This window comes from Platalea leucorodia (genome assembly GCF_965183815.1).
Source record: "Platalea leucorodia genome assembly, chromosome: 4".
NCBI lineage: Eukaryota > Metazoa > Chordata > Aves > Pelecaniformes > Threskiornithidae > Platalea > Platalea leucorodia.
Window position 1 is genome coordinate 114,550,197 of NC_138826.1, and position 22,994 is coordinate 114,573,190.

A 22,994-nucleotide genomic window follows, 5' to 3' on the forward strand; every position below is an offset into this window, starting at 1 on the left:
TATTATAGGCAGCTACCTAGAGCTGCTCTGTCTTGGGTTGTTTTATACAAAACGAGCTGGATTTGTCCCTGTAAGTATGTTCTTTAAGTCCAACCTGTTGTCTTGGGCAGCATTAATGCAAGCATAGCTGTGTGCTAGTATCTGCCCTAAAGAAATAGTTAAGAAAAGCCCAAATTTTATTTTTGTGAATTATAATGAAATTATTTTACTGAAAGGATGGATTAACTTGGTATGACAATAGTATCATCAATATCTGTAGTTAAATCAGTTCTGTGGTCATTGGAGTTGAGATCATAATTTCCCATTTTTCTGTAAATGAAGGAGGAACAGAGAGAGAATGTAATAGATGGAAGAAGCGAAACTGTATTATTGTAGCATTCAACTGGTCAGCTTCATAGTCTGTCTTCTAACCTATATTTTACTTGGCAGGAGGTTTAGTTCTGGTATCTTTTCCTTTGTTTTCTCTCAGTTTTTCAGTTAGTTTTTGTAGCATTTTATCACTTCTCAGAGTTTGGTTGTTTGACAGAAAACGCTCAGCTCCTTGAATTTTTGCGAACAATAAGAGTGTGGTGTGTATGAATAATGTACAGAGGTGTACACCAGACTTGCTCATACTGTCTGCTGCGCAGCATCGCTGTTTCCTGGAATATTTAAGTCAGTATCTTGGTCGCCTGGCTATTGATTCTATTTTTCCTTATTATTTCATTATTTCTTGTCTTATTCTGGCTGCCTATTTGTCTTACTCAGGTGATCTGACACATTTGAAAGGTCTTGTTAGCTTCGTATTCTCCTTTCTGACTGGGGCCAGTATTAAACATGTCTAGGAAGGAGTATGAGAGTCTAATAGTCATAGTGATACTGTGTCAGAGTGCTCATTCTCCAGGGATATGACAGGACTTTTTTGTATCTGAGAGTTGTGAATTTTGTGGTTTTAACCTTCACCTGTATTTTTTTGTGTGTAAATTTCTGATTTGTTAGTTACCTCTCTTTTTCAGTTTCTGCCTCTACCTACCTTTACAAAAGATACTAAATGATTGCATAACAAGTTAATGTTTTGTGCAGTTTGATAATATTTTCCTGTCTCCTCGAGTTCTTTGTGAATCTTAAAGGAATTCTAATGTGCTGTTTCCGTATATTTCAATGAAATTTTAAATGTAGTTTTCTGTTCCTGCGTTGCAAAAGCTCTGTGCTGCTGTGTTCCCTGTTGTCCTGAGCTGCCTGCTAGCAGTTGTTGTATAGTCTCAGTTGAGAGGTGAGTTGTTTTCTGATGTCTAAGTAGGAACTTAGTTTTATCAAGTCTGCTTTGAGTATTTATCTCAACCTTCTTTAGCCTTGAGAAACTTGGGTATTGCTTTGCTAATTTTAACTAAAACAATGAAATGAGGCTTACTTTAGTACATTAAGTTCTTTGGATGTTTTTGCGAACTCGTTGTAGCACATGTAACAGTCTGGTAAACAAAAATATTTCAAAAGATCTAAAAAAGTATAAAACATAATAAAAAGGAGGGATGAAATAAGCCCCAAATGGAAAGTATTATTGAGTATTTTATCAGAGTTTTTATTTCTCAAGTTGATTCTTTCAGTACTACTTAATAATCTTCAACCTCCTGTTTTGCGGCAGATGAGGTTTTTTTTGTTTTAAGTAATGCATATTTTCAAGTCACTGAGTTCTGTGGTAAGAGGCAGATTCCACGGTAAATTCTGTTGGTGAGATCAAAACTGTTGGAGTCTTCCTAAGTCTGCCTGGAAAGTCTGCATCTCTTTACAATTGTGAAAACTAAGTAAATTACTAAAGTTGAAAAGGAACCCCTTTCAGCTTCCCAATATACCTGTGTCAGACAGAAGTAATACAGTTTCACTTGTTAGAAGTGGGCAGAAGCTTGTGAGAAAAGTTAGACCAGGCACAGGAGAGAGGAGTTTATGTTGGAACTGGTTCTGTCTCATCAGAATTAGCTTTTAAATTTTGCGGGGAGAGGAATTGGGGAGCTTTTAATCACCTAGCTTGGGCCTATGTTTAAGTACTCCTTAATTCTTAAAATTTTTTAGGTTAGTGGAACAGCTTTGTTTCTGTGAACTGTCTGTAAGGCTTAGTCAGACTGTTTCTATGATTGGGCAAAATGGAATTAGTCTGAGTATCCTTGTAGCCAGTAAGTCACTCTTCTGGGTGGCAGAAAACTGTCTGCTATGGGTACATCCCTGGGCTCCATCATTTGTGTAGATGGCAACAGCTGCATCAGTTACCTGATAGCTATGAATCTTACTTGTCAGGCTCTCATGAGGATTTCAAAGAACGTAAATAATCAGCTTTTGCCACCTACTTGCAGCTTACATCACTTAAGTTAAGCTATTTAGTGCTGTTGAGGCAAATGCCTCTAATATTTTGAACCTGTTATTGTGTCCTCATGCTGGGCAAGAGTTAATTTTTATTGCCTTGCTGAAACCCGAAAGTGCATGCTTCATGTTTAACCATAATGATACTTAGTGGATTGATTTTACTGCGCTTCAGTCTTGTCCCAGAGGCCACTTCCCTGTACAGGTGAAGTAAAATGCTGAGCAATACCCAGCAATTCCTGTGCTTCAAGACAAGATTGACTGGTTTTAAGCCATATCTGACAAATGCTTGTCTGATGTGTTTGGAGATTTCTAGGTGATTCCACACTTCCCAAAGAAATCTGTTGAAAAAATCTTTTTTTTTTTTTTTCCTTGTTTGTCCTCTTATCTTAGTTCTCCTGCCAGTCCTTTTATTCTGATCTGTAGTGAACAAGGCAAACAGTTGATGCTTTTCTTTCAGTGTTCTCTGGGTTTGAAGATTGCTTAACAGCTCCTTTTTTTCCCCTCTCTAGATTAAGTACTTGAAGTTATTTCAGTCTGCCATTACATGTTATGTCTTTATGGGTCTTACTGCTCTCCCCTTATGCTCTCTTCAGTCATCCTTACATTTCTTAAAATACAGTACTGAAAATGGACAGTGTTTGCCTGGTGTATTGTTGTCAAGGAATATGAGAAGATTGCTTCAAGCGTCTAGCAAATTATTGCTTTTTGTTGTCTATTGCTGCCTTTCTCAGAGCAGTTTGTGATCTGCTGTAGCAGCAGCTCCTGCTAAGTGAGTCACTCCCTCTCTTATGTTTATGCGGTTAATTATATATGTCTGAGTGTCGTTCTTTGCTTTTATTCAAATTGAATTATATCCTGTGTATTCAGATCCCTTCTCCAGTTTATCAAAGATCTTGTTAGTTTTGATCCTTTCCTGTAGTACACTTGCAGCTTTGTGTTACCTGCCGGTTTCATAAGCATACATTGTGTTCAAAGGGAAGATCCTTGCTGCATGCCACAAAATTGGTGCTTTCATATTGATGACAGACAAATTAGAACTGCCCACTGTTTGCTGTTACTAGACCATGTTTCTGTAGCAGTTTTGAGAACATAATGCAAATGTCAAGGTGTGTACTGGTCCTCTGAAAAAGCCTATGCTGTCATAGAAAGAAAGGTTAGCTTGACTTTTTTTTTTTTTCCTTTGCATGTCCATATTTATTAGCTTTTACCATCGTATTTTCTAGGTGGTTAAGACAGGAGTATCTACCTAACCTTTTTCTGGAAATTGAAACTAGGCTAAATGGTCTCTGACTTTTCTGTGTCTTGCTTCTCTTGACACCCGTTTCTTTAAAATGGTATGTTTATCTTCTTCCAGCTTTGAAGAATCTGTTTTGTGTTTTGAATTCTCAGTCATTTAATAAAGCTTTTTTTTTTTTTAGCTTACTGTCTTTGTACTGTAGGGTATGTGAGGGTACTCATCATTAAGCCTATTCAGTTTAGGAAAAGCCACATATTTTACACTGCTCAGTGTGCAGTTAGACAAAATGTCAGAGCCAATCTAGCATCTGTTGCTGCTAAAAGAGAATGTTCTCCTTGCTTCTTTCCTCCCAGTTGTGTGTTCTTGTGCCAAGCTGTGGTGCTTCTTGAACTGGTGAGACTGTTTTGTTAATCCAGTTAACTGTTAAAACTTAACCTACTCCTGAGTGATCGGTTTTCTTTCTGAGTTAGCAAATGATATTTGTTTACTACACCAGAGGTAGCTCAAGGATGAGCACAGGACTACACAGTCAGCCCCATTCCATAACAGCAGACAGCTCGCATCTTCAGAGAAATAATTTTTGTAGGTTTTTTTTTTCCCCCCATCTGAAGTAACTTATTCCATGTTGCCTGTGTTAACTGTGATGGACAATGGATATTTAGATAGTGTAGAGAATAACAGAAGTATTTTAGAGGAAGAAATGCAATAGTAATGATAGTTCGTGTTTGTGTCATGACTTCTCAAATGAGTGGTTGTCCTCCCTTCTTAAAGTTCTGGACACAGAGCTTTTCATTCCAGTTCTCTTCTAGCCCCTTTTAATATTATCTTCTCTTTGCTGTCCTCCTTGTTTAGCTCTTAAGTTTATCTTTTGCAGAGAAGTTTTTGCTGTTTACTTATTTTCTAATTTATGAAATCTTGCTTGAAAATATTTGTTCTTCTAGTATGAGAGGAATTGCTGAAAATATTTTTCTTTAAAGAAAATCTGCAATAACTGGTTAGTGTTTCATTTTCTTATCATTAGAGATTTGTACAGTGTCTATTTCCATGCATTGTGGTTTTTGCCTGTGTTCTGGAAAGAATTCTTTATATTGGAACTATGTGTCTCTTCAGTTGTGTTTCAGTAGCTTTCAGCAGAACTTTGCTTTCAGTAGAATTCTCTCCTTGCTTTTAAGTTTTTTGAATGTTTGGTTAGTTTTAAAAAGCTTTAACGGTTTTTAGCAACTGCTTGTTGTTACGCAAGTTCCCTGATGTATAGCCTCCTTTTATTTTTTTTATTTCTTCTGGGTGATGAAAAATTGAATTTTAGCTCTGTTAAAGCATATGTATTGTCCTGTTTTTTTACCAAATAATCCATAGGATTATGTGTAAGAGACTTTTTTGATTAGATGATGGCAGAAAAAAAGTTTCCACTTGTTGAATACCATTGAATAAAGAATCAGTTCACATGTAATGACATTAGAAATCTGCAACACATGCTCATTTGTTTTCCACTTAGAAAATAGTTGCTTTTGCGGACTGCTTCTTGACAGTTTCAACCAGTAGCTATGAAATGACAGTGTATGTTGCTCTTTTTGGTCACATAATCTGTATTAACAAAAAAACAAACCTAAACAAAACCCTAGAGGTTTGTACTGGCAGTCTGGACAGGATCTGAGGCTGAACCTTGTCATAGATCTTCCTGAATTACAAGAGCAAAATAGCTACTTTGCTTTCACAAGATCATTTTCCATGAAAGTATCTAACTGATGCTATTCTTAAATTATTTTTTTCTTTAATTCTTTATTGATTGCTTCACTGGTTTTGTGTCACCGGAATTCAGAATAATAGGTCATCTTGCTGTTAAAAATGTCTGTTCATCCATACTATTATTTGAGGATTTCAGATGCAAGATGAAACATGTGAAGTGATGAACAAACTGTGGTGGTAAAAGGATATTGGTGGAACTATACTGCAGTAAAAATCTTGGGATTGCATTTCCAGAAACTTCCAATTGGGAAATGGTATATTTGTTGAAATTAAAGCTTTAATAATAATGGATCACCTTTGAGTAATGCTAGAACTGTCAAGGCATCTTATTCTGATACCAAAACTCTGACTTAAAAAAAAAAAAAAAAAAAAAAAAAAAAAAAGTATGAAGTACATGTGGTATAAAAGTAAAAAGTAGCCAAGTAGATTTGCAGGTAGTTTTAAACTCAGAGCAATTTTGATGAATATCTGAATCTGAATTCTCTCAGTGCCAGGCGGCACACAAGGTGCGAACATCATTCTTCCACTTTGATCGGTCTGCGGCTGCGTGCTCTGGAGTCAAGGGCCACAGCGCAGTCTTCCATCGGTTTTTTCCTCAAGACATGACCGATCCAGTTCCATCTCCTCCTCCTCACTTCATTACCGATTTTCTCCGTCTCTGAGTTGATGCTTATCATTTCTGCAACTTTTTTTTTTTTTTTTTTTTTTCCCCCTGGGAGGAGGTAGTTGGCCTCCTGCCCAACCCCCATGACTTGGAGGGCCAGTGGTTTTTCTGTCAGGGTGGCCTTCCCTTAGGCTGCGTTGGTTCACGGCACCTTCTTCAGTCTTATCCGGTGCACCCTCCAGAGAGGGATCCCCTATCCACCACCCAGGGGACGCGCCTTCTAGCCGTGCAGCCCCAGCCGAAGGTTTGATGAATATTGTTCAGTGAAATTTTGATGCTTCAGTATTGGTTCCCATTTGGAACTGAAGCTATATGTAAGCATTTAAGAATTTGAAAAGAGTTGGCAAGGAACAGAAAACGTTGCGGGCACTTTTTCAAAACGTACCACATAAGAAAGAATGCTACGTTGCCTCTTCATGACTATAGCGTTTGAGATAACAGATTCAGAGGAGTAACGGTAAATGTGAAGCTGGATGTTTTCAGTTCTAAGATACAAACGTGTAAGTGCATTGCTTGTCCACTTGTGCAGTGAAATGGAAACCCACTATTCCCTCTGATCTCTCAGCATATTTTTATGCTGATTTAATGTTTTTGTTGGTCTTTGGTGGGGCTTTCTTTGTGGGTTTCTTGAAATTTTTTTGGGTTCAGTGGGTTTGTTTTTTTTTTTCTTGTTCTGTGAGGACTGCTTTTCCAGACTTCATGATTTTAAAGCTGAAAAACTGCAAGAAATCTAAACCTTTAAAGTTCTCGCAGGGAAATGTTAGAACTTCAACTGAAAAAAAAAAAACAAACCCACAACCAAAACCCAAACAAACCCTACTATATTAAAAATAGGAATTCAGTTGTGACTTGCCCCAGTTTACATTTTTTAAATTAATCTCTTGAAATGCTTGGTTTCTCTAGACTGTTCCTTCCAGTTTGTGTCTTTTTCAAACAGAAAATGGAAACATCTTTAACATACGGTGTCTAAAGTGCTTCCTATTTGTAGGATGATAATGCTCAAATATATTCAGATTTAGTCTTCAGATTCTTTTAGACACCAAGATGTTTATGCCAAAATATTTGCTTTTTAGAATTCCTTACTTAAAACTGAACAAGTTAAGTTACACTAAAAAATCAGTTGATGCCATACTAGTCACAGAAGCAAATAATTCTCAAGGTTTACAAATTCTGAATTCAGCGGTGGCTTTACTGTAAGAATTTTCCATTACTTTGATGCAAGAGAATGACACAGTCTCCTTTTGTGTGTTTTTAGGTGACGTACTTCAAAGTTAAGCTGCATGAGAAGGAGGAAGTTAGGCTATGTCGTATTTATTCAGTTATACGTTTCTGTCTATTTTACCTGTCCATTGTATTATACTGCATTTAATTGGTGATTTTTTTTCGTGTATGTGTATTGATTCTGATCGTGTCGACCACATGCTAGAAGAACTGCATGTCATTGATTTCTACTTTTATCTTGGACTTAGATTGTTCCAGCTATTTATTTGAGCAAATTTGTAACATTCTAAAAATATAGTCACACTGTAACCTGTAAAATTACATTCAGGAAGATTACCTTATAAAAGGTGTATAATATTTGATTTGTGGTCAGTGCATAATTTAATGTATAGAATTCGATGAAGAAGTACTGGTTTTAGTACACCAGCATTGTTTTTGTGAGTTTAGAAATATATAGAGGAATCTTTTTCTCTTCCTATGAACGAACTAGCCAAAGGGTACTGATAGTAAAAGGAAAGGAAAATGTTGCTGTTATCTAATGTGCTATGGATTATATTTATTTTGTTGTTGCCTTTAAGAGGATTAATTTTACTTTTGTCATTAGTCAAACATGAATGGAAGGTTTTTGGTGTTTTCACACTATTAGTTAGTAGCAGTCTAATTTTGGAGTGAGTGAAAATGAATTTTGTTTGCTAGCTAGTTCTTCCCTCTAAGAATGACCTCATCTTTTTATATATGTTTTTCTAATTCTTTAGCCTAATCTAAGATAGCGTCATTTAAATAGCAACCCTGACCTGAGTCTGGAGCTTAGGATGCTGTAACCCAGTCCATGGAAGAGATGAGATAGGAGTCACTTTTCACTGCCAACAGCTGCCTCCGCTTCCAGATTCCCTCTTGTTCTTTCTGGCCAGGCATTAGTCTTTGACCTATTCTTTATTTAATTCGTATTTACATCATTTTCTGAAATAAATAAATCCTTCACAGAATTTGTGGATTAAAATCAGATCAGCTGGCTCCCTGTCCACCTTTGGAAGACCTAATGCTAGCAGGAAAGAAGGGAAGAAGAGGGCTGATCTTCCCCTTCCATCCCCAGGGTGGATTTATTTTCTGTTTATACTAGGTCTGGATGGGTTAGAGTTAATTTTTGTCATAGCAGCCTATTATGAGGCTGTGTTTTGGATTTGTGACTGAAACCATTGATAACACACTGGTGTTTTGGCTATTCCTGAGCAGCACTTGCAGTGTCAAGGCTTTCTCTTTTTCCCCGTTCTGGACCCTCTGGTGAGTAGGCTGGGGTGGGCAAGAAGTTGGGAGGGGACATAGCTGGGACAGCGGACCCCAGCTGACTGCAGGGATATTCCATGCCATATAACACCATACTCGGTAACAGAAAACTGAGGGGGCTGGGGTGGGAAGTGTTGGTCTGGAAGGTAGCTGCTGCTTTGAGACTGGCTGCGCATCTGTCTGCTTGTGGGAGGTAGTGAGTGGTGAAAAACACCACTTAGTGTTTTTTCCTTTTTTCTTCACTTTCTTCTTTTCTTCACTTACTAAACTGCCTTTATCTGGACCCATGTGTTTCCTTGCTTTTCCTGTTCTCTCCCATGTCTCTCACCATTGGGGGGGGAGGGTGAGTGAGCAAGGGGCTGCAAGGTAGTTAGCTGCTGCCTGGGGTTAACCCACCACAGAGTTCTTTAAATGCTCAAACATTTCATTCTGTGTTTTTGCAATGATACGACTGTGGATATGGTCCCAGAAGAAACTGCTCCTCATTTGTATCTTAGCATTATTTTTGGTGTTTCACCTCTCCCAAGCTGGATCTTGAAAAGGAATCTGTTCTGTCTGGTGAATGAGGGGAAAATGATTGATCAGGAGAGCTAGGAGTGAATTGGGATGGATAAATAATGCTTAAAAAAGTTGAGTTGATCTTGAAGTTTTGACTTTCAGTGACATGGTCTTTTTGGGAATATATAAGAAATTTCTTAATTGATTCACCTTAAGCAATGATTATGTTGCACTTTAAACACTTTGCTGGCTTTATGCTTCCCTGCCAACACCTAGTGGTACGTAAGCCAGATGGGTGACTTGATCAGCTGAAAGCTTCACAGCCTCTCCTAACTTCACTTTGGTTAGTATTTTTTGGGGAAGCTGTGAGTTTTCAGTTGGAGTAGTTCCACAACTAATTTATCATGTGCTATGTGAATCATAAAATCGTTTAGGTTGGAAAAGACCTTTAAGGTCATCAAGTCCAACCGTTAACCTAGCACTGCCAAGTCCACCCCTAAACCATGTCCCTGAGCACCACGTCTACCCGTCTTTTAAATACCTCCAGGGATGGGGACTCAACCGCTTTCCTGGGCAGCCTGTTCCAGTGCCTGGCTGCCCTTTCGGTGAAGAAATTCTTCCTAATATCCAATCTAAACCTTCCCTGGTGCAACTTGAGGCCATTGCCTCTTGTCCTGTCGCTTGTTACTTGGGAGAATGGTAGTGGTAGCAGAAGGAAGCAAGGAAAAGGGCAGAAAAGTGGTTCCCTTTAATCAGCGGTATGGATGAAAACAGCGGCTTAATATCCTGGACTGGAATGGTGGAATACTAAGCTACTTATGCCAGTGGAAGAAACATCCTTTTACATGTTAGGTTTATCAGTAAACTGTGAGTAACAGATTTATGACTATCTGTAGCTTCAGAAAGTGGTTTTAGGATACTTTGGAATTGGTCTATCCAGTAAGCCAGTAATGACAAGTGAGTGTCCTTTCCTTGTCCCAGTGCTTTAGTTGTGTAAGTTCCTGATGCTTTGTGCCAGTGCAGATACAGCTGAGGACTGAGCTGATGCAGATTCAGCAGAAATGAATGTTTCCTGATGTTTTATCACAAAATCACCAGCTGCCTATGCAAAAAAGCTACAGGAATGCATGACTAAGGATTTGGGGAACACTACTGTCTAGTGGTACTGCTCTTTTCAGTATGGCTGTGATGGCTTGCCATTATATTAGCTCAGACATCTTGTAAAATCCTGCTTTCAGTCAGTCCTCCATTTCCTGGGTGTGTATGATGACTGAGATGATCTGAAGAAGAGTATTAGGTTCTGTGTTGCTGGAATGCATCTGGTTACATCAGTCTAGCTTCTCAGAAGGGCACAGTATTGTTCCATGTTGTATGATTTAGTCCTGTTTTCAGGAACTGCTGCTAATTCTCCTCTGCACTGCCATAATTACTAGGAATTTTAATGGACTGTTTTGGGTGAGGACCATAGCTAAGCAGTACTTCATTAACTGTTTTCCTTGCACCTTTTTTTCTTTTCTTGCTTTGGATGCAGAATGTCTAGAGATGCAGTGCAAGAGCCTTACTTGGTTTGTGCAGTAATCCGTCTGCTCTTTCCTCGGTTCTGATCTGGTCATATTTCATCTAATAATACCACTGAGTCTTTCAGCCTGTTAAATAGGAGATCGGAAGCTTAAGGGGAAGTGATCCTCATCAATCTCATGCCTAAGTATTTTGTTGATGTGACATGACAGGTCAGATTATGGGAAAAAAAACCTTATAACAATATGTGTTTCTGTTCAAGTTCAAAATAAAAGATTTTTCATGAGAGGTGAATGTTACAGCCCTTAAAGTTTTAAGGGAGCACAAGACGTGTTAGCACAGCAAAAACGAAGGCGTAACTGTCATTTTTCTCTCTTTCTGTGCTAACTCTTTACGAGCCTTGTCTTCACTGTGATAATTAGCTACAGTTAATGTGCTCTCACACAGAGGCTGTACCAGAGAGGGTGATTAGCAGAGGAAATGTTTAGAGTTTAATTAGTTGTAACTCAGGGTTCTGCCTAACTGTTACAGGAAAAAGGTAAAAATTCAGCTAGACTTGAGTAATCCAGGTAAGAATCCTTATTTACTAGTTATTGAGCAGAACATAAGTTAATAGGTTTTCACAGTTACTACTTCGGAATGTTATTTTCTTGAAAGGCAATAAATAGCGACTCAATCTTACCTTCAGACTTTAAAATAAAAAAAAAACCAACAAGTTGTCATGCATCTTTTATAAGAATTTCTGTCTTTGGTGATGAGTTCATAGTAATTGACTTCAAATAATATTAAGTGTACTGAAGACTGTAGGACTAATATCAATCAGCAAACATAAGTATAGACACTAAAGGTGTTTATTGAATGTAGACTTTGGGTGGTAGTGGACTTGGTATAACTTTTGCTGTCATATTCTACTTGTAGGTAAAAAGAACATACTCTCATGGTACTTATAGAGCTGGCCCAATGAGACAGATCAGCCTGGTTGGAGCAGTTGATGAGGAAGTGGGGGATTACTTCCCTGAATTCCTTGATATGTTGGAAGAATCACCCTTCTTAAAAGTAAGGACAGAAGGGAATGGGCTGGGAGAAGGGGAACAGCATACTGTCTAGTACTGTTATAATAAAGTGAGGGTATGTGATACTTGCTTATATAATTGAGTGGTCTAATAAACATTTTCATTGTGACAGATAAAGGCTGCTTTTAAAAAGTTTTAAAGTAACTTACTTCAAAATTGTGGCTTGTATTTCCCATTAGTGTACACTGCCATGGGGAACACTTTCTAGTTTAAAATTAGAGAGTCGTAAAGACAGTGATGATGGTCCCATTATGTGGGTACGTCCAGGAGAACAGATGATCCCTGTGGCTGACATGCCAAAGTCACCTTTCAAAAGGAAGAGGTATGTGGCATTATTTTGCTTGATAAATGTCTGGTTAGTATTCTTTCTCTACGAACTCATTTCATCCCAAACCTTTTACTGTTTGGTACTATATCTTGGTATAAACTTCTGTAAATCTTCATCTCAAAATATACTTCTAAGTTGCTTTGTTTTGTAAGGATGTGGATTTTTTTAAAAAAATGTTTACTATCTGGCCAAGTAAGGTGCTGGTCCTTTTTGGAGCTTTAGTAGAAGTTTAAGGTGAAAACTGCAGGGAAATGTGAACAGGCATACAACTATTGATGTATGCCACAAGACTGGAATTAATAGCCCTGTTCTTAAATGTGAGTGGATGTTTAAAGACATCAAGGGACAAGGGCTTCTCTCTCACCTGAAAGGTAACACCTCCAACATTAAATGACATCTTTAAGCTTTGCTGTGGTACTGGGTATAAGTACCAGCTTAAAAGTAGGGATGTCCTCTGCAGAACTTGGGTTTTTGTGTGTCATGAGAAATTATGTCTTTGGAGTTCTGGTGTTCAAAATTCAAACATAAAAGGGAGCATACAAGAAGTGGAAGCAGGGTCAGATGCCTCAGAAGGAGTATAGAGATACTGTTCAACCACGAAGGGGATGCAGTTAAAGCCAAAGACCATCTGGAGTTGAATTTGGCAAGGGATGTGAAGGGCAACGAGGACTTCTACAGGCATATGGACAGCAAAAGAAAGACTAAGGAAAATGTAAGGCGTCTGCTGAATGGGGCAAGGGGCCTGGAGACAAAGGACACAGAAAAGGCCAAGATACTCAATGCTTTCTTTGCCCTTGTCTTTACTGGTGAGATATTATCTCCAGGAATGCCAGGTCCCGAAGACAGTAGGAATGTCTGGAGCAAGGACTACTTGCCTTCAGTGGAGGAGAATCAGGTTAAAGGACATATTAGACATACAGATTAGACAGACACAAGCCCATGGGACCTGATGGGATGTATCCACAAGTGCTGCGGGAGCTGGCCAGTATCACTGCAAGGCCGCTCTTGATTGTCCTTGAAAGGTCATGGCAATTGGCAAAGGTTCCTGAGGACCACAGGAAAGCAAATGTTGCTCCAGTCATTTAGAAGGGTAAGAAGCAGGACCTGGGGAACTGCAGGCCAGTCAGCCTCACCTTCATCCTGGGAAGGACGCCATTTCAAACATGGGGGACAAGATGATCGTTGGGAGTAGCTAGTATTGATTTACACAGGGGAAATCATGCCTTACCCACCTGATAGCATTCTACAACAAAATGACTGGCTCACAGGATGAGAGGAGTCGCGGGGTGGTGTTTATCTTGAATTTACCAAGGCTTTCCACACTGGACACCTGTATCCTGTAACATCCTAATGTTCAAATTAATGAAGGACAAACTAGACTGGACAGTGAGGTGGTTCAAGAACTGGCTTACCTGCCGTGCTCAAAGGATTGTGATCGGCAGCACAAAGTCCAGCTGGAGGACAGTCACTGCTGGAGTAACCCAGCCATTGATACCTTGCGCCAATACCGTTCAACGTCTTCATTAATGGCAGCGTGGGACAGAGCACACCCTCAGCAAGTTTGCAGGTGACCCAGAACTGGAAGGAGTGGTGGTTGCAGCAGAGGGTTGCGCTGCCAGTGAGAGGGACCTTGCGAGGCTGTAGAAATGGGCCAGCAGAAGTCCCGTGAAGTCAACGCTGGGATGTGCAAAGCCCTGCACCTGGGAGGAATAACCCCCTGCACCAGCAGAGGCTGGGGACCAAGCGGCTGGACAGCAGCCCCACAGAGAAGGACTCGGGGGTCCTGGTGGAACACAGGTTGACCATAAGCCATCGTGTGCCTTTGTGGCAAAGCAGGCCAGCCGCCTCCTGGGCAGGGTTAGGAAGAGCACTGCCAGCAGGTTGAGGGGAGTGATTCTTCCCCTCTGCCCATCACTGAGGAGACACATCTGGAGTATCACGTCCAGTTTTGGGCCTGCCAGTCCAAGACAGACGTGGGCATACCGGAACAAGCCCAGCAAAAGGCCCCAAAAATGAATTGAAATGTGTGTCTTAATAGTGAGGAAGCAGAAAAGGCTGGTGCTTCCCTGCCAGGGGCTTATCGCAGCAGGGCCCAGTCTCACAGTGCCCGAGGGAGGCAGGTAGGGCAAACCTGGGGTTTGGGGACCAGATTCAGCCCAGACTCCAGTGCGTCAGGCAAGTGTGTGGTGATGGGGCAGGCCTGAGGTCAAGCCAGGAAGTCAGTCTGCCGGGGAGGATCAGGTCCAGGGATTGCCAAGCAGGTCCATCATGACAAAGCCATGCTGAGGTCACGCTGGGAGGCAAGTCTGTGGCCCAGCACACCTCTGGCAGAGGTGAAGACCAGTGCTTCTGCAGCATGGCTCAGGCCAGGACTGGAGGCCCAGGCCTGAGCTTAAATAGAGCTCCTGGCTGCTTCACCTGGGTTTGTGGGCAGAGAGTGCAGGTGAGGCTGCTCAGTCATTAGGGCCTTAGTGTGCTCAGAGCCCTGACACTATGGTGTTGTTTTGGGTTTTTTTGTTGCTGTTGTTTGTTTGTTTGTTTGTTTTTAATTGCATGGGTGTTCTGATTTTTTGCATAGCTTATTACATTTTTAATTTGTCCTAGATGTTACTGTATTTCTCATTTGACTATTGGCTATGGTGGAAATTAGGTAATTAAGAGAAATTTCTATATCACTAATACTGCTTTTCTTATACAGAACTACCAATGAAATAAAAAACTTGCAGTACCTACCTCGAACCAGTGAACCCCGTGAAATGCTATTTGAAGACCGGACACGAGCCCATGCAGATCACATAGGACAAGGTTTTGAACGACAGACTACAGCTGCTGTGGGAGTATTGAAGGCTGTGCACTGTGGAGAGTGGTATGTGCTGATTGACTTATTTACCTGGGTGTTTGCAAAATATTTGCCTGAATTTCCATTTATAATTGGTAGAAGGAGCACAGAATAGGTTAATCTAGTATTACAGATTTAATGAAGATTTAGTAGATACTGGACTTTTTTCCCCCCTCTGTCTCTGTGTGCTAGATGTGTCTGCCCTCTGCTAGACTGGGTACAGTTTTGCTGTGTGGTTGAAACTAGAAAGGTGCCTTGCAATGACAGTTTAATAGCTATAATTGAGTTGCTGTAACTGAGTTAAGGTTAGATGTAAAAACACTTCGCTTTGCTTTAAATAGTACATGCGGACTGACCTGAGTTTCTGCCTCAGAGGTGCTCATGAAGACCTTGTGTCAATTCTTTGTGTTGTCTGGAGATGAGCAGAATTTTTATGCTTCTGCTTCAAAATCATGGCTGTTATAACCCTGATTTATTTATGGTAGGAAGAATCCTATTGGAGGCTGTGTGATTTTTTTTTTTTTTTTTATGCCTGTCTTTGGAATTTCCCTATGAGATTCAGAAAATTAATGTATCTCATTTGAAGCTGTTTACATTTTAGCCAAATAAAAAGCCCATAATCGTGTGGGCTTCCTGGCCCAGATCTAAGAAGCATTTTTCAGGATCTTCTGATCTTGGTTTGGGAGAATGACCTTAATTTTGGAGGTTACTTTTGCATACGTTAACACTAAAAACACCTTTTGCTCTTTTATATCTGTCTAGAATTTAGAAGAGTGAATTCCCTTTGAATGAAATGATGCAAATTTGTGCTACAGTGCATGAGTTCATTGAGATAAAAAATTGAATAATTGCCGTTGGGGAAGAACTGGATTGTTCAGATGTTAATGTGTTTTTATTTTGGGCTCTGAGGTTTTGCAGCTTACTTCCTTTTCAGCTTGATGATGGCTGGAGCCTTAAACTTCCTGCTTGCTCTGTGAGAAGCTGGAGTGAATTAAGACTGAGCAGCGGTAGCAGGGCAAGAGCTGAGATACTGTGTAGATCTGATTATTTTAAATTACACTTTGCACATATTAGAGAGAGAGAGAGAGACTCAAAGCTTTATCAAAGAAAATAAAAAAAAAACCAAGCAAAACCAAACCCCCACCGCCCAAACCTGCGTGCCTCTGGAAACTAATAAGAATTTAAATTGATAGTAATTTAAATGTTTATGGGAACAATCCCATTCTCACCCTGTACCTTCATACCAAGATCCTCCTCCCTTAGAAATCATTACATGTTCGTTTACGTTCTAAAAATAAGTTTTCTTGCTTTTCAGATCTAAACCATCATCTTCTCTCATACGTTGGAACTTGTAGAACAGGGTGTCTATTCAACCTCCAATAAAACTCCTTTTAAACTTGGAAAAATGAATGCACTTAGTCAAAATAAAAACTGTGTAGATTAGAAAGTGATCTGAAAATAGGCAAAACTAGGCAAAATTGCCCAACAAACTTGAAAGAACTTCAGTTTGGGGAAAAAAAAGTAACTATCAGTATTTCACTTCAGCACAAGGGCTGAAAATGTATCTTAATGCAGAATAAAAAAAATTGGGACTGACATGTAGAGGAGGAAAATACATAATGCAGTCAACACAATAAGAATTATGTCTTTCAAGCTTGATTTGACCTCGATGATTTCTTCTTTCCCTTTCCACATTTTTTTTTTTATAATTTTGAAAAGCCATTTCACTGTATTTACATGAAGAGAACTAATCAGGGCTTATGATGATAAGGAAACATCATTAATTAATGCAACGCATTAAAATAATTTTAGACATTAGCTTTACCATAATTTGTCAGCTGTGGCTGGATTTATTTTAAAGGAAACAACATGCATGGAAATTTTGAAATATTTGGGTGTGTTTGGTTTTTTTTTTTAAATCTGTTTGAATAGTTGAACAAAACTGAAAGTTGGAGATATTCCAGGGGTGATTAGGGCACTATGGCAGTGAAAATGCACATGTTTTAATGATGAGGTACCATATATAAAATTCATGTTTTCTTTGAGGAGAAAATAAAGCAATTCTTAGACTTGCTGGACTGAGTTGTTAGTTTGTGTTCAGTTAGTATAAAAATGAATTGGGTGTGCAAAAAAAAAAGCTTTGTAATCAAGAAGCTCCTGTAGATGTAGAGAAAGTGGGATTTATTTAGTAGCTGATAGGCATGAATGTTAATGTTAGGTAGGATGACTGGTGTCTTTCACATCAGACGGGAACAGTGCTGTTGAAAGGCAAAAAGCAGCTTGTGGGGATAGAGGATAGGACTGGAAACAAAACATAGTGTTTGGAAGAACAAAAAAAAAAAAAAATTTGCTTTCCCAAATAGGACAGACTCTTGATTTGAGATGTTTTGTAAAAATTAGTGGGTTATGAGCTTTTTTTATTTCTGTGAATGTTTACAAATTGTAGAAGAGCTCTGGCCATTGCTAGCAAACGTTTTAAAGACTGCACTGCATCGAAGTCTGATAAACACTGGTGGTGTGATCATGCTGATTACTTAATGCCGTTTTTGTAGGTGATACCAAGTGTGCTTTAGAACTTAAGAAATGCCAGTGAAATTTTAAATCATGGAAACTTTGAAGATTTTTACGTGGGAAATTTGAGTGTGTTTGTACAGGGACAGCAAAAGACACTTCACAGCATTGTTGGCAAAATTAAACTCCTCTGTCCTGTGCTTCAGCAAGCAGCTGTCAAGTTTGTGTTCCAGAGCACGAAGTTGTTAGTGCTTTTCTAGGAATTTGTTACATATTGCCAGACTTCATGCATTAGGTCAGAAATATTCATGCTAAAATCTCTAATCTTGAATCTGTTTTGAAAAGTTACAGCAAAAAGAGTCCAGTCCTTTTGAAGAATGAGGTTAAGGAAAAAAATATTGCCAAAAATAGTTCTAGCAGTGCTCTAGCAGGGACTTAAATGGATTTTTCTGAAGTCATCTTATAGTTCCATTTGGATTTAATGTCTTTTTGGACATCTAGCTGAACTATCCTGCTACTATTTTGCTGGGGGGGGGGCGGGATGGGACCTCTAAACTTTAGGTTTTACAAAATATAATCTCAAAGTTGTGCTAAATATCAAATCTGCAAATACAGAATTAAAAATAATCTGGCAATAATTTTTCTCTGTGGTGTTTGCAAAAGCAATGTCATGTTTTGTGACAGAATTCTGTAATGCATACTGTTGCACATATATATAGGGACTGAGAAAAGGAATGATTTGCAAAAATCATTAACTATACTTTGTCCTGTATAAGGCGTAAAACATAGACACTGCTGTGAAAACATTGCTCTGGATTGAAGTTCTTTTAGTATGCAAATATTCTTTGTATTTATTGTAATTCTTAATGTAATTTACAAATATTGTTAACTCCAGATGCAGATACATGTTCTTAAAAAAATAAAATAAAAAACATAACTGCATTATAAAAAGTAAATTAATGTAGCTAATATTTTTTTTTTGTCACTGACTAGAGATGTTTCTGTAAGCTTTTTGCTTTCAGTGCTTAAATCCTCTTCAGCAGTATATAGACCAAAATATAGAGAGACATTTTAATCTTTGTAAAATTGAAAGTCTGAAAATTCTCCCTAGCATACTTTCAGTAGTTGAGCTGTGATCCGCTCCCCCCCCCGCCTCAAACTGGTTAGTTTCTTTTTTTTGCTTTATTGAGGTCATGACCTAAATAAAAGACACATGTCTCGTCAGTTTAAAAAGCCCGATAAACTCTACATCATTGCCTGCTTCTTAGAATGTTACTAACACCATATATAAATAAATAAATAATATATCAAATATATAAATACAAAATTATATTTATATATTTATGTTTTATATATAAATTATATATTAAATATATAAATACATATAAATTTTTATATATAAAAATATAAATTGATGATCATCTTGCATTTAAAAAGGAGCACTTGAACACCCGGTAAGTCAATTCTGGAGCGTAGGAAGTGTTTTGCTGGGCGGCTCCTGCCCGGGCCGGTGCCCGGAGCCTGCCCTTGGGCTGCCTGCTGTCACTGCGCAGCCCGGGAGGGCTCCGCGGGGGGTGGAGGAAGGCAGTCATCGGCCAGGCTCTTTCTGGCTGATAAATTTGCCTTGCAAAAGCAAAAGTGTGAGCTTTCTCCTATGTAAATGAAATCTTCAAATCACCATGCTTTAAAAAAAAAACAAACAAACAAAAAACAAACAAAAAAACAACAACCAAAACAAAAAAAACCCCCACAAAACAAAACAAACAAACAAAAACGTTTAGAAACCAAACATCCCTGAAAAACAGATGCTCGGAATTTAGTTTTATATGGTTCCGTTGAATAACTCAGTTTGGCTTTTAGATCAGAGAGTGGTAAGGATTGTAGCTGTTTTTTTGCCTTTTTTTTTTTTTTTTTTAGCTAATTCTAGATAATGTCTCTAGAGGAATTCTATAAATGGTGTGCATTTCGTTAGGGGAGATGATGTGGGACGAGAGGTGAATTCTCCTAACGGTTTGAATACGGAGACAAACCCTAATTCAGATTTTGCGCTTCTGTAGCTCTCTAGTGAGCATAAACAGGAGTATTTTTAAGGGATGTTCTGTGGAGGTTGCTGGTATTTGCTGCTCAGTAGCATTGTGGCAGCTTAATGTAGATTCAGGTTTACTGCTGACTCTGAACAAGGTGTTTGAGGCTAAGATACTAGGCAATGTTTGCCATACTAGTTAGACTGCTGCATACTTTGAGGTACCTGATGGGTGTATCATGTTAGAGCATTGACAGAGTAAGCCCTGTGTATCTGGGGCATCTGTCTTTCATCATCAAGGCAGACAGAGGTCAATTAAAAATAAAAATTAGAAATGGTAAGTTTTGTTGACCTTTCATTGCTGCTTCTACTGCCACTGGTAAAGAAATTGTGGTTAATTTATTTAACAACTTTAATGAGGTTGTGTTTGAGAATTAGACATTTTAGTCAACCTTTTTTCTCAAAGATGTAGGTTATGCTAGAATTGTTGCTTTTTTTTATCATTTCCTTTATCCTTGCTTGCAGATTTTCTTTATTGTTCTGTATAGCGTGTTAGTTTCAGCCTCTGACTGTGCAATTCGTATTCTTCTGTAGGTCTGAGCAGCCTCGTATAACCAAAGATGTAATTTGTTTCCATGCGGAAGACTTCTTAGAGGTAGTTCAGCGAATGCAACTAGATTTGCATGAGCCTCCACTCTCACAGGTAAGCGTGCTATGAACTGTTGATCGGGTGTCCTCCGAGTCCTAAATCAGAGTTTTCACCCTTTTTTCATTTTTCCCTCCAGTGTGTCCAGTGGGTTGATGATGCAAAACTTAATCAACTGCGAAGGGAAGGCATTCGGTATGCCAGAATTCAGTTATTTGATAATGACATTTATTTTATCCCAAGGAATGTTGTGCACCAGTTCAAAACAGTTTCAGCTGTGTGCAGTTTAGCTTGGCACATCCGGCTCAAGCTATATCATTCAGAGGAAGAACTTTCTCAAAATACAGGTACTGTTGAAGCAGGGACCTCTGCAGACCCCAAGTCTTCGGTTGTTGGACTTCAGACTGACAGCAGAATTTGTACGATGAGCAAAAATACCTCCGAAGACACCAAATTTTCAGATACTCTGCAGACGAAGTATCTGCAGCAGGAATTTATGCCGATAAAACATGAACCTATTGCATCTCACCGAGTGAAAGAAGAACCCATGAATGTTGATCTTGCTGAAAAGACAGTGGCACCTAATGACGTCGGGGGCCAGAATGTTCAGACTAGATTGGATCACATTGAATTGACGGCATTTAAGTTGGAAGTGGATTCGAAATTTGAACCTGGTAACAAGGACTTACAAGGCAAGTTATGCCCAGGAGGTCACGTACATCCAGATGATACAAGACAACATAGTTCATCATATCCAAAACTGCATGGACAAAGAGAGGATGATTTTTTGTGCTAAATTTGTATATATGGTTTTAAATTCCTTTTTAAACTTAATGATGTAATAATGTAAAGATTCATAAATTCTGTGAGGCAAGTTTGTGACTTGCCTTCGCATCTGTTACAGAAAATAGTTATGTAGCTTTGTAACATTCCTCAGTGCCTGTCCATAACTGTGAAGTATCAAAGCACTTAGGGCCAGATGCACTGTAAACACTGCAGGTTTAACATAAAGAAGTCTTTAAATAATTTTGAGTTGTAGGTTTTAGAGTAGAGCTGACATTTAACATATATATTTTTTGTAAGATGAGCCAGAATTCTTTTTGACAATTCCAGGCTTTTCCATAGAGCTTATTTATACCAATTTTTTCATTTTAAATGTGTCAGCACTGTAGTGTAAATATCTTTTTTAAAAATCTTTTTAGTGTGATTTATACTGAAATGTGAGCCGCTTAATAAAGGTTCATAATAACAGATTGGTTTTATTTTTGGGTCTGCAAAAAAAAATTCAGTTAAACTGCCTCTCTAAATGGTTACGTTTCTACCTGCACTAATGCATAGGATGCCCTTACACCGTTGTGGGGTGAGGAGCTGTAGCAAACGGAGGTAGAGCTGAGGCATTCTTTGTAAATCAAGATCAGTCAGAATGCAGAATCAGTCCTCCCTTCACAGGATTCCTTACAGTTGCTCACTAAAGGCACTCCCCAAACTCCTGCTGTCAGATGTTAATGCGGAACAGAGAGGCAAACCTTCCCCTCTTGGGGAGGACAGCGGGGCACCCGGCGGGCTCCAGGAGCGGGGCCGGTGACTGCGCGCGTCTCTAGATGAGCTGGCGCAAGGGAGCAAGCTCCCTTCTCTGCTTACCTCTGCCCCTGCTCAAGCCACGGTTAAGACAGTTCCATTTCACATTAAAATCACAACCACCCCCCTCAACTTAAATCAGTTATCTGACTAAAATTAGAACAAAGAACATTTAAACGGTTACTTACCAAGTGGTAAAGGCCTCAACTTTAGTAGTGACCTGTAATTTGCTGAGACACATCTGGATTTGAATTGCTCCCTATGCTGATAGCACCAGGCAATAAAGATACTTGCCAGTGTGTCTGGCAGGAAGATTCCTCATGAGCCCCAGTTTGGAAGCAAGGGTTGTTTCATTAAGAAAATAATAGTGGCGTCCAAGTTAACCGTTCTGCTCTCTCCCGGCCTATGGAACGCTTGAATTCTCTTAAGCTGTGTTCTGAGGGAAGAGGATTTCAAGGCTAGCTAGCATCCGATGTGGTAATGGCAAAACCTCTGTCATTTAACTTATTTAATTCTTTGTGTAACATATTACTGTATAGTTCAAACACATCTGAATGATATTTCTTTTTCAGGTAGCTACAAATAGCAGTAAACTGCCCTACAGCCTGTCCTTCAACTACGTGTTTAAAACTTAAGATCCTAGGCCTGTTGTTATTTCCAAAGCCCTCTGTATCTCTTTTTTTTTTTTTTTTTTTTTTGGGGGGGTGGGGTGGGTGGGTGGGGCATGTTTTTCCCTATAAGATCCTGAAAGTTGTACATCCTTATGTACCCAGTTTATAACCTTTCATGCACTTAGTGATCACTTTGGCTTCATTTGTAGCAATAGAACAATGTGATTTCTGGGTGATGTCTAATTCAACTACCTGAGGCCCTTTTGTTGCAAACGTGTTTTGCTTATACATTGTTAAAATTCAAAATGTTACTGCGTACTTATGCCTGGCACTAAAATCAGCCATTTAACGGATTAGTGCCCTGATTTATTTGAATCTAAAATAGGTCTGTCAAGGAATTATGAATTAAATCAATATTTATTTGAATTGCTAAACATTACTCTTGCATAGCCATAATTACGTATTAGAGAAGCAATAGAAACGTGAATCTCTTGGATGTGGCTAATATGTCCTTAAGTCTTACTGCTATTTTCTTTAATTCTGGCTAAGAGATTACTACTAGTTTTGCACCCTCAGGGATCTTGCTTTCCTCTTATGCCATGAGCAAATGATTCATGTGTGACATGGTAAGTTGTTATTCTAGCAGATTCTGATTTGAAAAACTAATTGGTTCATGTGTAAGAATTTCAGCCTTCCTGATAGAAATGTGGTCTCGGCTCTCTTTGTGTTTTCTGGATTATCTGGAAACTTCCACCCGTAATCTCTTTGGCTTTATGAACATCCATACACAATTGTGTAGCCTTCCAGTCCCGTTCTCTGTGCCAGCCGCTGGAGAACAGTAACAGAGCTGCAGGTTGTAGTTTGCATCAAGCATGCGGCTTTC

At 39.1% G+C, this 22,994-nt stretch overlaps 1 protein-coding gene across 3 annotated transcripts in view; it reads left to right on the top strand.

Annotated features, from left to right (window-relative positions):
* RSBN1L (round spermatid basic protein 1 like) overlaps positions 1-22,199 on the top strand; it is a 49,657-nt gene extending 27,458 nt beyond the window's left edge. For all 3 annotated transcript variants that reach the window (XM_082310829.1, XM_082310831.1, XM_082310830.1), the window contains 5 exons: positions 11,421-11,558; positions 11,755-11,897; positions 14,602-14,769; positions 19,871-19,979; positions 20,062-22,199. In XM_082310829.1, coding sequence (XP_082166955.1) covers positions 11,421-11,558; positions 11,755-11,897; positions 14,602-14,769; positions 19,871-19,979; positions 20,062-20,718 — 1,215 coding nt within the window. In that variant the 3' untranslated portion in view covers positions 20,719-22,199. The remainder of the gene's footprint in view (positions 1-11,420; positions 11,559-11,754; positions 11,898-14,601; positions 14,770-19,870; positions 19,980-20,061) is intronic.
* The last annotated feature ends 795 nt before the right edge of the window (positions 22,200-22,994 follow it).